Genomic DNA, 16,593 nt, shown 5'->3' on the forward strand with positions numbered 1-16,593 from the left:
CAATTTTTTTTTTTTTTAATTCTTTATTAATTTTTTCTCTCTTTATTTTCACGTAAAACTAAATTCTTATATTCAGATTAAACAGACGTAATACTTCATTATTTGCAATTTATAACGAATCTTCGTAGGAAACGATACAACAATAATTAATTGGAAACCTAATATGTATAGCAGATGTTATTAGATCAAATCCAGCGTTCATGCGATGCAGTTTAAGCTCACCTTGTTCCAGTTCACATGTAATCCATTCAAAATTAGCAAAACTTTCTAGGATATTTACATAGAACAATACAATAGGTTATGTTCTACCTACCGGAATTAATCCACCAGAGACTCGAGTAGATACTTTAAGACGTATTCAGCATTGCATAGCATTAAACTTTATGTAAATACAGTGCATGCGAAGGATTTCGTAGTAGTGAACAGAGTGACACTTCCGAATCAATTAGAGGGCGCTTTTATCGTAGGTTAGGAACCATGGAATTCATTGTTGGAACTTTTTTTTTATTTAAGTACTCTTTATTCACAAATGAATTCTTCTGAGGTGAAAGAATTCAATTCTTGTTTAAATAATAACAGAATTAAATATAATCTTTCATAATTGATAGGAATTTTGTAAGTGAAATGCTTCTTCATAATGGTAACACGATGTTATCGAAACTCTCTGTATAAATTTTGAACATTAACAATTTTCTAACCTCAAAACATTAATTTTGGAAAATGTAAAAATTTACTGATTGCAAAATAATTAAAGTTTAAGAAAAATTTTAAAACAAATCTACATACTCTGTACCAACCAATGAATTAAATACAAAAAAAAAACAAAGTTGTCAGTTACGATAGACGTTTTTACATTGTGCTCTTAAATCTCAAAACAACAATATACAATTTACCTGGTGCAAACGAATCAACTTTTAAAACAGACTATCCGTTGATCGGACAACTTTCGCGAACTGTTTCGAAAACAACTCCTATTAGTATAGCTGTTGCGTGCACCGATGCAGTTTGCAATTCAATCCCGATAATTTTCACGAAAGCGAGCCACGTGGTGCGAGAATTGTTCGACACGACTGAACCATTTGTAGAGATCATTGTTAACACCACCTCGAAATTCAAATTCCCAAATTCCGAAGGTACACACGGTTTAATACAAATTCTACATAAAGATAAAAATTAAATTTATATAAAAAAGAAAATTGTTTTATAATTACGGTTATAAATGTTTCAAGAGAATAATATAGAAAATTGTTTAAAATTTCGCAAACTGTCGTTAAAAAGGATCGGTTAAATTAGTGTACAAGTTCAAAAAGATACTGTTACGTTCCTACATATAATAAAAAAATCCCTATTGTTTGAGAAAATGAACTCGTAAATCCTAGATTTTTGTCTCTCAATTATGGTGATTACGATTAACCTGTTAACCGAGTAAAACACCCTCGTTACCTTTCACGGCACCAGAAATGTTAAAAAAAAAATGTTTAAATAAAATATTTAAAATAATTTAATTGAATGTTAAAACTAACTCGAGACACGAATTAAGGCAACTAGTCACGTGCAAGACTCCATGATTATTCTCTTGTTTCGATCGACGGCCGAGAGAAGTCGCGACGAGCGTCAATATTTGTATTGGCTGTCTCTTCCGGGTGAAAATCGTCTCCATTACGGGTGATTTACAGTAAACGTCGCTAGCGGTCCGCCTATATCGTGTCAGTCTTTGCTCTCCTCCTTCGATGGGCTTCTGTCGGTAAACGCGGTCACTTCCGACTACGTCGTCCTTTGTTTGCGTGAACCATGTGTTAATTACACGCCGATTACGGTCACAGTTACATTCTAAACTGTGATGTCCGATTAAGGTTAGATATGATGAACGAGGAATTCTCGAAGGACTATCTTTTTGATTGATTTGACATATTATGGAGATTTTTAAACAAACGTGATAATGGATTTTTGGAATTTTAAAGGTTTTGAGGTTTTTTTTGGAATTTGACAAGGTTTTTGTACATTTTTGGATTTCAGTAATAATTGTTTCAGTAACACTTTCATTTTGATTCATTAAAGAATTTTCTGAATTTGTGGAAATTTCGAATAACATCATGTCTCTAGTACTGAAATAATTTTAATGGAATTTATTCCGTGTGGTGTAGCTATTTCTGGCGAAAAACAATGCACAGATATCGAATATTAACTTACTCAACATATCAAAGCATTTTCTCGTAAAATATCCGGGACAGAAATTGAAGAAATCGATTTTAAAGCTAATAAATTTCGTCACGGTTTCAAAAAAATGAACACAGAATTTCTTGTAATTTCAAAACGTGTAGAGTTCAAAAGGATTTCATGGATATCGTAATTGGGTGTATTATAAAGTAAAGAGACGAAGAGAAGAATAACAGAAATATTTCGGTTGGCACAAATGGATTTGGAAATATTCCGTGTTTCATTGTATTCATTGTAACAAATATCATTGTAACAAAATCTGGTAAACGATTTTATCCTATTTATAATCGAATGTATTAATTGATAGTCTGTCGAAGACCGTTAATAGCATCTCCAATTCATGTACGATAATAAATGCGACAATGTAATGTATATGTATAGTGAATACATTATAAACTTACCAATAATTGATGTTAAATCATGTATGTGTGCGTGAGTGTTGTATAATTAAATTTTCAGTGAGACAATGATTCACGATGTGTGATTATAAGTTATAGTACATAAAGGTTCATAATTATAATAATATCTGTGTATATACGTAATTTGTAGGTACACATGTACAAATATATTAGAGTATTTCACATTCGATTAATTGTAAGACATTAATATCCAATAAGAAGGTTAGTATAGTTTAATAATCTGGCTGATGCACCTCTTCCTTTTCTAGGCACCAGTATGTAATCGTTTGTAAATAAATATAAACACTAGTACATGAAGAAATAAGTATGTAATAAGAGTATAATGTAACTTGCGTAAGATGGACTTCATTGAGATACTCTGCTCAATACAATTGGAATTGTATACAATCAATTTTTCACATTATGATAATATAAAAATTAAATATAGAAAAATAAAAATCATCGTTCAAGTTTCACTACGTTCAGAGTAGTGATCTCAAGTAGTAAAGTTGCTTCACTGAAGAGGTCACCACCAATCGTAAGAGTCGTGTTTGTCTGGCCCAAAAGCGCTTGCTCTACTGTGACTTGCGCAGTAACGTTTCTCTTCCACGCTTCACTTCTTTTCGTTCATCTTTCCTTTCACTACATATACTAAATTTCTAATTTAAATTTTTCGAATTGTTTTTAAAAAAGATTAGGAATTTTTATACTCTTTCTTGCGTGTACAATTAATAATTTTACAGAAGGGACAATTTTAGAACACTGATTGTATCGAGCAGTGTATTATACAATGCTATTGTATAACATACATTTTGTACTTCTGCATTGAAAACTATGAGGTAGAAGGTGGAAGTTTAGATTTAGCTTAAATCGTTTATATCATTGTCAAACGATTCAAGATCTGTCAAAGACTCCATATATCGCGTCAAACTATGAAAATACGATAGACCTATTAATAAAGCATGTACGTAAATTCAGCAATCCTACGAACGTATAACTTCAAACTCTGTAATTATAATTTATTACTGCGAATAAAAAGTTGAATGATATTAATTTCCGTCTAATTACTTTACCTTTCTCCCTAATCTTAGTTATTAATTCCATTCAGATTCATAAATAAATTTATGAATAGATAAATCGTATAAAATTGAAAACGTGGTTGTGTAGGTTAAGAAAAATATTGCTATTTTTTTCTTAATAATTTTTGAATTGTTAATATAGAAGTTACTACAAATATAACTGTGAGTTTATTCTAACTAACAATCAACCGATGTTGATATTTATGTACTTTTTACGCACATCTTACTATATTAACCTCACTCTCACACCACTTTTCACAAACTAGATTTTAGCGACTAGAGAACATTTCTCACGTCCAGCTGGCATCAATCAAGAATAATATCGATACCGAACGCTCCTCTATTTCTTATCTCATCGTGTGAACTCACTAAATTTCATACACTACACGATACATAAAACTTTGAACTCTAGCTTTCAACGCTGGAAGCCCTATACATACTGAGTATACTATGTATAGTACAAGAGTTGTACAAGAGTTGGATATTCACTTGCCGACACCCTGTACGTTCGGTAAGACGATATAATCTGCACACGAACGCTTACTAACACAACGAAACGAACCTTTCTTCGTTAACGATATACCTTTTGTTTTTATTCGATCCCAGCTTATTTGCTTTCAGAAGGTGTTTTATACAAATGGGATAGTGTACCTTTACTGATCCCGCTTTTGCCTTTGGGATTCCCGTGGCGATAGTGAGAAGCAATCTTATATGAATAGGCTGCTTCCAAATCCCTGTTTATCCCCCTCTATTACAACGCGAACAGGCAGCCTCTGGCGTATTTCAAACGAAACTCGCTACGATTTACATCGGATCCGAAACGACCTTACCCACACTCTTACGTCATTGGCGTCACATGGAAAGTGCTCTGTTGCCAGATGCAACTGATACGGATGCTCTTATTACACCGCTGCATTGTGGACACGTGGTTGCGTTGGAAACGCTCATGTAAGAATTTTTAAGGTATTATCTTTGAAACATTGCGGTGTAGTAATTTTGAAATTATAAACCAGATTTCGTGTGTTTTGTTTAATGAGTTTTCTGTTATTAGAAAAAATTGTATTTATATTACTGTTTTAAGGTATAAAATTAAATGGACTTTTATGATTTATCTTTTTACGTAATAGAAAAATTGAATCTTCTGGGGGAGACTTGACACGTTTAATATTGATTACTGTAAACATTTCTCTTAAAAGAACTTTTTCCATGACACGACCAAATTCAATTGAAAGTTCAAGATTGCTTTCCTCACTATGATTGACGTCAGTAATAATTCTTCCTGTCAGGAAGTGATTATTTCTTCTTCTTTCATGATCATATTGTGCTAGGCGGAAATTAACTTCAACCGCTTGCACTAGAGTGATATACATATACAGGATACACGAAATGTTTACGCATACTGATTTTCAATGAAACTTTTTTTCATTAAATTCTTCGAAACGTTAAATTTATGTAATCTTCAATATATAACCTCTATCACCATACGAAAATAGCAGTCGACAACATTAAACAACTTTTGCAAATCAATCACTAGTAAAGATGGCGCCACCTATGGTTGGCCGCGTCTTTAAACGGCTCAAACGTTCGACAGACGTCATTATAAACGATGTATATGAAGAAACACGCTTTGTATTTTATGAAAGCTACTTAACGAAGTATCTTGTGAAGTATTACGATTCCACAGAACGCAAATTTTCTAGAATAAAACAGGAAAAGATGGATGATATAATGAAGGTCGAATTTCTCTACGGATCTTAGTCTCAATTTATTACGTGTCATTCACAGCACCATTGCTTGCCGCCATGTTCACATTTCAAGCTGATAAACTGTATTTTTTTAACACGTTTTATGTTGTGCGAAAATCAAGATTGTTACGCTACGTTAGATTAGGTTAGGTCACGTATACAATCCATTAATCTACATATTTTTCTATCTGAGCTTATTTCTTTAGTGATTATTGTTAAATAATAAATGAGGAATTACTTTCATTTCATTATAGTACGTATTTCTGTATTTTAATGTTGTTTCTAATACGAATATGAAGTGAAACATTTTCAAACAAGGACTGAAAAGTTTAACGCGTGAAAGAAAATTCTAAAGTTTACTTTACAAGGTACTTTGTGGCGCCGCAGAGTGTCACCACTGGCGCATGTGTAACGAACTGAGGCCATATTTCGTCGTGCAAAGAAAACAAAGCATGTGTGTTTAATGAATGGTGAAATGAATCTTTAAATATACGTTTTGACATTTTTCATACTACGGTGATAAATATATCTTGCAAAATATTTATTTCTTTGAACATTTACCTTTCCATAACGTTATAAAATTTCGATAATTTGTGTGAGTGACTTGAATCATGAATAAAATATCACTCATTCAGTTGTAACATGTGAAAGAGAGTGGAGTAGTCACGATTAACTCGGTGAGTGCGAAATCAAGCACCAGCATACAAGACTTTTATTGTCTCATCAAATTATGTGAAAGTCGTCAAATACACTTGGTGAGTTCCGTCGATGAATGAAACGAATGTTGCTCATTTATATAGGATATTTCAAAACATAGAAACATAACCTCAAAGATGAACATTGAAAAGGGGTCGTTCAAGCATTTTCCTCAGTTAATATTACGTTTTACTTATAAGGGATGTATTTCCTGATTTAATAAATTTTGCAAAAATATGTAAATTTTAGAGAATGAAAAGAAGGTTCATAAATCTGTATATTTCAAATCCTCAAACTTACCGAAAAGTCGACTTTCGGTGCGAACGTTTCCTTTGAAAACAGAATTCTGTGAATACATTACGCTGTTTCCTTTCCATATAAATTCACTTTGCTAGAATCTACGAACCTACGCGTTTATGTAAACGCTCCTTCAATCTCATTTATTATGAAACTGCATCTCCTTACTTTGATGGTAAAACGTCTTTACTTTAAAAGTAAGAAGACCTTTTCGGTTGCTACTTTATTATATGTTTTCTTATTTTCAAGTATATCAGTAATATGTAAATATTGTTCGACGTTGAAATAGAAGACGTTGCAAATAAATAAGTTAGACTGAGTTAAGATTGAGTTAAATTTGGTTAAGTTAAATTAAGTTGAAGTAGGTTAGATTGGGTAAAAAAATTAATTTTCACAAGGAAATTACCTAACATGAAAAACAATGTATTATTAATAAATGTGTCAGTACGTAGAAACAATAATACATGCCCACTTATACTGGAACACCCTGTACATAGCGAAGAAACAGCAGCGCCACCTTGGGAGAATAACATCATTTTGCAGATCCGATTGAAAATATTGGCCGTAGGCTCGCCTTCCGAGACATTGTATCGAGGCTTGCAGCGGTTTCCCGGAACAATCTCTCGGAAGGTTACCAGAAGCGCCAGGTAATGTTGATATTTATACTAGGAAGGGAAACAATTTCGCAAAACACAATATCGTGCTTTGTTTTCAATGCCACGTTTGTTCTTCCTTAATGGAAGGATTTGATGCGTGTATAAAAACAAACTGTAAGGGTTGCAGAAGATAACGCCTTTGAAGTGGATTTGGAATACTATATACACATATCTCTTTACTTAAGTAAAGGGTGATTTCTGTTTTTTTAGTGTGATGTTAATGCAATATTAATTTACGAGAGTAATTTGCAGCTTGGATGCCAATTAATTAAACTTTTGTAAATAGTGAATTTATCATAACTTGCATATTGTTCTTCGTATTTCATATATGAATTCTTTTATGACGTACAAATATTAAAATAAACGAATAAATAACACGTACCCAAAAAATTATACATGCACTTCACAAATTTTAGATCTTCATTTCTGATGTTCCCTATTTTTAACATACTGTTTCTTCATTTAAAACAGTCACACCTTTTCTAATTTCTGTGCGCGTGAAATTTCACCAGCATTTTTACTAAAGCCTTTTAAGCGACTAATGAAGTTTTAGTGTGGTTAATTAAGAAATGGCGGTGAAAACCACTAAATGAATGCATGTACACGATAAGTAGTACCAGATGGCAGCACTGTACATCGATCTCGACAGTTTGCATGGCACCAAGGGGAATTGCCCATCTCTACAGTATGTACTTAAGTGTTATAGTAGTTCGGTTAAAGTTTTACGACTGGCACGGTAGAATGCGGTCAGTAAGCATCCACAAAACATGGCGGATTGCTATTTTAACAGGAAATACAATTTCTGTTCAATAAAAAAACTCCCTTAAAGAGAGTTAAAGAAATGAACAAGGTACTGTTCATTATTTTTGTTAAATACAGGTTAAAGAAAAACTCAATAAACACATACAATAACTCTCTTGAATTAGTTATAATTTTATACTGTTTTAATTAAATTTTTGTACTTACCTCATATTTTTCTTTTCTTTTTCTCTTTGAAATTAAATACCTTGATGCTTTCTCACAAAACTAAAAATCCGACTAATTTAAAAAATAAGTTGTAAATGTTTAAAGTTCGTTAGAAAACTATTTTTGAAACAAAATTCAAATTAAAATTTTTTTTTTTTAATTTTCTATCTTTTTGGTATAAGAAATGTTAAAATGTTCGCTAGTTTCTTAAAAATAAAAGAAAGCAAATAAGTATATATTCAAGGTGATTCTCTTATCACTTTCCTTAATGGGACACAGTTTTGAAACACTCTGTATATAAGAAACATTTTTAGATTTAACAGAGATTTTTATGAGAAAATCTCTCGTAAACGTGAACAGAAAGTGTTATCGGCATAATAAGTTACTGAGCCGAATGAAAAGTATTCTCAGACGGGGACTTTCAATTACACGATTCATGTTCGAGTATCTTTACAACGCAGTTAATTCTAGCAGTCCTTCTGATCTCAGAAAAGCACTTACCTTCGTTTTCCCCGACCCAGTTGGACCAACGAGCATTAATCCGTGTCGTACCACCGTCGTCTCATACAATTGGATAACTTTCTTCACGAATTCTACAATCAGAAGAACGGTATTTAATGTCTTGCCATCTTGAAACAATTCAAATTATTCTAACCTAACTTCGAAGATTTTATTAAGAGATTAAACAGTTCTGCTAAGGCGATTTGAATAACATCACAATTTTACTGTAGTTTCAAATCTTTCACATTAATCGTTTGCGCAAACGAAGGTAAATTTTAATATATTATTTTAACTCTAAATTTTTGAGGTTAAGATATGCTTACTTTCAATCGTAAAAATTTTGCAATTATAAATTTTCGTTAAGTGATAGTTTGGTAACTTTCAACTTTTAAAGTTAGAATTTCTCCATTTTCACATGCTCCAAATTCTTTCACTAATTTTTTAGGTTAATGCTTTCTGGTAAAGTACTGGACAGTTTGTTTGCAAGGTACATATATAAATATATTCACACCATTTACAATAGTTGCGAATGAATAACTATGCACAATAGCATCAGTAGTTTACAAACAAGGTGAAATTCGACGTTCTTTTGATTTTGAACTACTTAGAATAGAAGCAACCTAGAAACTGTCTTCGTTCCTCGTCGCTCCTTACATAAATACTTCTACATTATACGCGTCTCCTTTGTAAACATACACTCTCTCCTAAAACTCTCTATCACAGACGTTCTTCGCCAAACGAATCCACCAATCGTCTTCCTACATTTCCTCATATTATCCACGTTCCCCAGTGAACACTCAAATGTACTCTTGTCTGTATTCGGTATAGAAATCACTTTCCCTATGTTCTAATATTTTTCAAACCGTATATCGAATATTTTTACACTAATGAAATTATTCTTTATATTATTTGTTTATATTTATAATATTTTTTAATATTTATGAAAATAGAATTTTTACAAGTTTATTAAAAGTTCGTTCTTTGCATCGTTGAAAGTTCTAATCTTGAAAACTTCCAGAAACACTGACTAACCTCAGGTGTCATAACAACCACTGTTACAGGCATTATACAGGACGCCCCATAAGTTGCTACACCATTTGAAAGTTGAATGAACTTTTTTTCAAAATTAGAAACAAAGATTTTAATACAAAAAAATGTTACTCAATTATTAAATGGTAAAACGACTTGTGAACCATCCTGAACTTCACTAAACATAAAAAAAGATTCAACTTATTAGATACTTCTATTTCTGCTGTATGTATTTACTACTTTATCGATATATTCCTCAATAAGACAACGCACTCTGTCGACAAAGTATATAAGCATCACTTACATCTTGTAACGATTCTAACAAATTAACCTACGACAAACCACGTGTATATTGATTTTCAATATAGTATAATAAAATGCGACGGATCACAGTTATATATTCCAATTATATAAATGATTTTCGACTAGTGTGAAATATGAATGCTCGACACAGTAACTCGCGTAACCGAATTCACTACATAATGACATTCACTGTCCGCGACGTTGCGTGTGTCTCCATTTAAAGCCGTTTTGCCTGACATCAATCACCTTGAAAAAGGATCATTTCTCACGACATGGTTTATTCGCTAGCCCAAATAAATAATGAAGGATCGTTTGTTATCCCAGCGCGGCTGCGACACGTATAAATCTCCGTTTTAGACCTATTTACATGAAACGGTTGCGTCGAAACGAATTGAACCGTGTCTCGTTATATAAAACATGTTCCCCGTTATCAGATAGTGTATTTTCGTTTGCAATGCATGGAAAATATGTCATAATGGCGTCAAATGGAACATTCATATTGGGATTGTGTTACGAAATTTCGAGTGAATTTAACAATAATATATACTTGTATAATAATTCGTTTACGTACCATAGGGTACAACAAAATTTGAGGTTAGTCTGATTTTGACAGATTTATGATGTAACTGAGATGCTGATGAATTTTTTTTTTTAATTTTTATCGTTTTTATTAAAATACGTACCATCAATTTCTTCCAGACCCATTCTTACGATCGTTGTACGAATTTCCGCCTCTAATATCCCGTAGTCCACCTGTCTTTCCTCCAGACGCGGAAACAAATCAGATACGATGCCTAATTTTGAAAAAAAGAAAAAACATTTAAAAATAATATACATTGCATACATTGTGTAGACCGAACGAAACATAAATGTACATAACCTCAAAGAGCATTTGCCTTCGAATATTAGTAAAAATTATGAAATCAATTATTAAAAATGCAAAGACGAATTTTTTAAACCTTTTTGAAACCGATAAAAATGTAACTTTGTAAAGCAGGTGGAAATTTGCGACAAGAAGAAAAATTACTTAAAAGAACTGTTTAAAAATTGGATTCTAAGAAAATAGAGGTAGTCAAGTAACTAAAAATAAAGAAAGGATTTACGGCGAGTTTTTCCGGTGTTTATCGCTTAAGAACGTGAATTGTAGCGCAGCCCTTTCTTTAAACGAGGAACAAGATGATATTTATGTGACGGCTGTTACGAAACAAGATACGTAACCTTGTTGTAAGTTTTATATTACATTGTACCCGTACCTGTAGATTTATGCTTGGTAACATATTTCTCGATACTGACGTAGATTTACAACGTATTTTTAGACACTAGCAATAAAAAGTATTTTAAAAGAATGAAGAATTTATAGGAGATTTATGGAACGGTGAAAAGTCATTGTGGTCATAAAATTGATAATACAGAAGTTACAAATTTTATAATATTATAGTTAACATAAGGTCAAATTTAAGACACTAAAAATTGAGTACAACAAATATAATTTCTGTGAATCATAAAGTAAATATTTTGAAGAAATTCAAGGTTATTGTAAGATTCACTTACCATTGAACAATTTCAAATCATCTTTCAAGAACTTCGGAACGTTCACGTCTCTCAGCGCGCGTAAACAGATCTGCTGCTCGTTCAGATCTTTCTGCTCCCTTTTCAAATTTCCCGCCACAGCAATAACCGTCTTCACTGCCCGCATTCCGAAGTCGTAATGATCCTGGACGAAAATAAACCAGCATCGAATCTCGTAAATTTCTAATTGTTTATGTGAACTGTAATTCGATTCGTTGATGGATCGCGTTGAAGGAGAAAATATTTTCAAACTTTTGAGATAGTTCCAAACAACACATAAAATGATGAAAAAAATTTTAAGTATCACGAGTATTTCCAATCACAATGTTGTCATTGAAAAATTAATAATTATTAAATAATAATAAAATATCTTACTTGTGTGCTTAATTGTTCTGAACTCAATTTAAACGTTGTTGTTATTTTTCCAGCTAAGGTTTTCGCATTGGAGAAGCCATATGAGAATAACGAAATTTCAGCAATCAGTGCATAATCAGGCACCATCATGGCCACTGGACGAAACAGAGCCTTTAGGTTATCTGGCAGTTCAGTTCGACCCGCGTAACCAGGATTCATAGTGATGAACACCGCGCAGGATGGCTTCAGAACTATTTCATCCCCTTCGAAAACAAACCTGAAAAATATTTTCGTTGCATTTCGTGTCGATCTACATTTATAAAATTTGCAAAATATCATACTCTCTTATTTCATAAAACGTATGAAAATTTTCACAAATAGTGTATAAAATCACATTGTACATTGATGTATTGAATATGTTTTGACTTTCCTTTATGACGTCATGCGTATCGGTAATCGTATACTATATGCAAATACTGGCAAAATTTCGTGAAAATATTAACAATACGATGAAATATGTGAAAATAAACAATATATTCTTCAAAATATCTGCTTATCTGTTTTCATATTCATAAGCAATATATTTGAAAAATATGTATTATACTATGCAGTTTTACACATTGCGTTGTCACACGTGTGCGACTACCACAGTTTGTTGACGAGTTGTGCAATTTCAATGCCCCTAGTAAACGCGTAGAATACATTAGCACACGTCACGCGGAAAATTTGTCGACATGTATATTTTACACCAGAACGTATAAAGATTTTATGGTGCAGGTTTTTGGTCATTGTTTATATTGCGACATCTCGCAGCTTTCTAAATTTTCTGCATTCTTAAGATCAAATTTTTAGGTTAGAATCTTTTTTTCTTAACGATTTCACACCGAAATAGGTTTATTTTAAATTCAGATTAGGATAATTTTTATAAAAACTGGGAATTTCAATATTACAATATTCTTAATTCTTTTGCTATGAACTTTATTCTTTTCTCTCGATACATCTGAATTCGCCGTTATTTCTCGATATTATTTCGTGCAATGTAAACAACGTTAATTCAAGTGACGCACCATCGGATATCGATGTTTCTCGATAATTAATACTTGATACGCGTTGTCGAATAAAAGATTAACTGGATATCGAAATAAACGTAGAAAGAAAAAAAGAATTATGTATCGAATTTTGTGAATATTAAACGATACGAAATGTTACGTGTATTTCATTTGAATGTTTCAAACTTTTCATTTGTTACATTAAACAGTACAAACAAAATTACGTATCATATTAAATTACATATATTAATTTACAAAATTAAATAAAAAATCAGTGAATTCACAGGAATTTCACTGCAGGGAATACAGGTGAATACAGGGTGCTCCAAAATTAAGGTACAACCCAAGCTATTGTGATTCTTAAAAGGGAAAAGTAAAAACGATTGCCTCATAATTTTGCAGCACCTTAAATTTTGGTCATTTTTACGATGGAATTTTATTCAAAAAGGAAAGGAAATTCATACTTTTATTCATCTACAATATTAAAGCTGATAATTCTTATCGGTTCATACGGTATAAATACTGATCACACTTACAACTCAACTCGCATTTGTTGCGCCTGTTGGATCGTCATGATCTGCTGCGCAATGACAGACAATACTTCGATGTCTATCCTATTAAATTCGTCAAAGCACGCCCACGCACCTGCACTGAAATAAATGAGTAATATTGAAAACGACGCACCAGCTGGAAAATAATTACGCGACAAACAAGCCCGCAGTCGTGAACGAAATACTGATCGTTCAAATTAAATATAATTAGACAACAAAATGCTTTTCAATGATGTTCATCCATGCAAATATTTCAATCAAATAAGAAAATGATGATCTTTGCTTTGAAAAACTTATTATAAGTCATTGATTTGTGAATCTCTTTAAAAGAAAATCTGTTTAAAAAATCTGGAAACAAAACTGATTAAATGAAAAGTGTCCTTAAAAAAAATTTCACTGTTTTTCATAAGATATTATATGAAATTGTACCTGGCAAGACCTTTGAAGAATTTCCCCATAGACATGAAATCTAATTGATCAGAGCAGTTGAATACCACGCACTGTATAGCGAACGCCTTCGCGAGGTCTTTCGTGGTTTCAGTTTTGCCAGTTCCAGCGGGACCAGCCGGTGCACCGCCAAATTTCAAGTGCAAAGCTCCAGTCAAGGTCAAGTAGCATCGATCAGTCAACGGAGTAATAACCAATCTTCCTGTATTTCCCAAATACTCGTACCTATGGCAAACAATAACACAATAATCTAGAAGCTGTTTCAAAAATACATGTACAAACTGCATAGGTTATGAGACTCACTGAGACTTTGTAGTATTTTCTTAGAATTTAGTAATATCTTTACAACTGCATGCGCTGTATCTTCATTGTAAGAAAAAAACAAATTTTTCAGACAGAAAAATAAGACACTCCTTCCATTTAAATTTATATTTCCCAATTAATTAAATCCAAACAAAAATACCTTGAAAAAAAAATATCGAATAAAAGCTGGTACAATATTTCAGGGAACAAATATTAGATATTTGAACCGCTTTTGAGAGAGGTCCGCCCTGTGTACTTTTCATAACGTATTGCAACGCATTGTGGTGACGTACCCATATGAAAATTCTGCGTTCACTGCGCGCACTTTTAAATTGTCGTCCGACCAATAATAGCGTAGCTGCGAAATCCAGTCGAAATCGTTCACGCTCGACACTCCCTCTTGGATCAGTGTGTACGTTACATCTCTGGCGTGCACTTCGATTGTGATCACTGCTTCGAGCATCAGTCTTTGGATTTCCGTTTGAGGACCACGAACAAGCTCGCGTAGATCGTCGAGCTGTGCGATGAATATTGTAGTAGAAATGACATAAAGAAGGTTCATTATTTTGAGTGGGATAAAAGTTTGATACTGAATCTGTAATTGGTGTTACTTTTATGTTTGGTGAAGATTCCTTTTTTTGGTTATGTGTTATTTAGTGTTGCCTTTATGTGTGGTAAAGAAGGTTAGGTTAGGAATATTAACTTTTTAGTGACTCCCTTTAAAGAAATTAAAGCATTGTCAAGCTTTGCACTTATTGTCTGTTTCGATGTCTGATTTGTTTGTTTATTGAGTAGGGTTTATCGTATTACGTAACCACGTAAGTACAAACAAGAATCGAAATTAAAGGTACAGTGTGTACAAGATAATATAAAACGTAAGAAAAGTTCAATGACTACAAAATTTCTGCTATTGCAAAGACTTTCCAAACTATTAACAATACAAAAAACAATTTCAATTATTCATTGAGAGGTTATGTAGAGATGAACGCATGTTTTCATAAAACATTTTATACGTATAGGTTGCATGAAACATCATGTACATACATCATCAAACTCAGCATTCTGAACAATCGAAGAATTTCATCGTTGTTTCAGGTTATAAATTCATTACGTCCGGTTAACTCTTAAACTATGCAGCGGCAATAAGCAACTGTGTTGTAAAAACATTTTATGATTACAGTATGTGCCGGTATTCGTATCTTGTTGTCTAGATTCTGATGCTGCAGTATGCAGAGAATAATTGCATTTATTGAGAAATAAATGAACAGAGGTAGAATTACGACGTAGCAGCGCCGTCACCATTAAGCTGAAGAGGCTAATAACCATTGTGCAAAAACAGTGTAATACATGCTACGGGTCATATTTCAGCGACGTTAACGTAACTTCTGACTTTTTCTTCTTGAAATCTTTGAAAACTTGGAAATTCGATACCATATTACACAGTAAAAAATTGATGAAACATTCGAGCAACTAAGTCAAGCGTTAATGAAGAATTTCTTCAGACGTATAAATTACTTGATATAAAAATGTAAAAAAAAACCTAACCTAATCTTGCACTTCCAACACTCGAAACTGTCATTCGCTATAAACGTTCATACAAAATTCTCTTTCCTACAGTATTTTTATTTTCAATCAACGTGGAAGTGGAAGATAAAAATCGAGATTCTGGAAATACAAATAACAATCGATTTACACACTTCCATTCAATGCACGTTAAATTTCCATTCACCAAGATTGCCGAGTATATCAACCTAAGTATACTACATAAGATACAATCTCTTACGTGTCCAAGCATTTCCTGGTAATAACCCGGAAGATTGTTCGTCCGGATTCCATTCTCCACGTGCGCTGTCCAGAAGGTCTGGCCACCGCAAAGGGTCACCTGTCCAGGCCACATGTATACCCACACATTCCTAGGTATAACCTCAATCACTGACAGAGATTCGCGAATAATCTCCCTGAGTGTGTTGCGCATCACTTTCTCCAGATCGCCTAACCAATACTCCACGCTTCTCTCTGGATACATTGGCGGATGGAGCACCACCTCTTCCTCTTCAGCTGAGTACATTCTCGTAATCTGTAGATCCTTCTCGAATTTTACCAATTGAATATTCTCGAAACACTTTCTCAGATGTGGTTGCACCGCTTGCACGTTTTTAGCTTGAGCAAGGATCTCGAGAAGCTCTTCATCGCTTAGGAAATAAAATCGAGGGAAAACTTTTCTTTTCATCTCTAGGTAATTGGATAAGCCTTTTTGGACTACTTCTAACAGGCTTTGACACTCTTGAAGGCTTTCGAAGAGGTTCTTGTCGGGGCATATTTTGATAATCTGGCGTGATGATATTTTAGGTTAGGAAAATTTTTCAATGGAAAAATGGGCTTTAAAGAAAATTGGGAATTGTTTTTGTAAAATATTAGCTACAATTCAATGGT

At 33.0% G+C, this 16,593-nt stretch overlaps 1 protein-coding gene across 1 annotated transcript in view; it reads right to left on the reverse strand.

Annotated features, from left to right (window-relative positions):
* LOC108571486 (dynein heavy chain 1, axonemal-like) overlaps positions 1-16,593 on the reverse strand; it is a 109,706-nt gene that overhangs the window by 81,467 nt on the left and 11,646 nt on the right. Inside the window, exons 15-22 of the mRNA XM_017933541.1 lie at positions 15,944-16,489; positions 14,454-14,677; positions 13,840-14,082; positions 13,396-13,509; positions 11,832-12,087; positions 11,439-11,601; positions 10,571-10,681; positions 8,556-8,647 (exon numbers count right to left, since the gene is read on the reverse strand). Of these exons, the coding sequence (XP_017789030.1) occupies positions 8,556-8,647; positions 10,571-10,681; positions 11,439-11,601; positions 11,832-12,087; positions 13,396-13,509; positions 13,840-14,082; positions 14,454-14,677; positions 15,944-16,489 (1,749 nt within the window). The remainder of the gene's footprint in view (positions 1-8,555; positions 8,648-10,570; positions 10,682-11,438; positions 11,602-11,831; positions 12,088-13,395; positions 13,510-13,839; positions 14,083-14,453; positions 14,678-15,943; positions 16,490-16,593) is intronic.

The sequence above is a fragment of the Habropoda laboriosa genome, unplaced genomic scaffold, assembly GCF_001263275.1.
Source record: "Habropoda laboriosa isolate 0110345459 unplaced genomic scaffold, ASM126327v1 scaffold40, whole genome shotgun sequence".
In the NCBI taxonomy this organism is placed as follows: Eukaryota; Metazoa; Arthropoda; class Insecta; order Hymenoptera; family Apidae; genus Habropoda; species Habropoda laboriosa.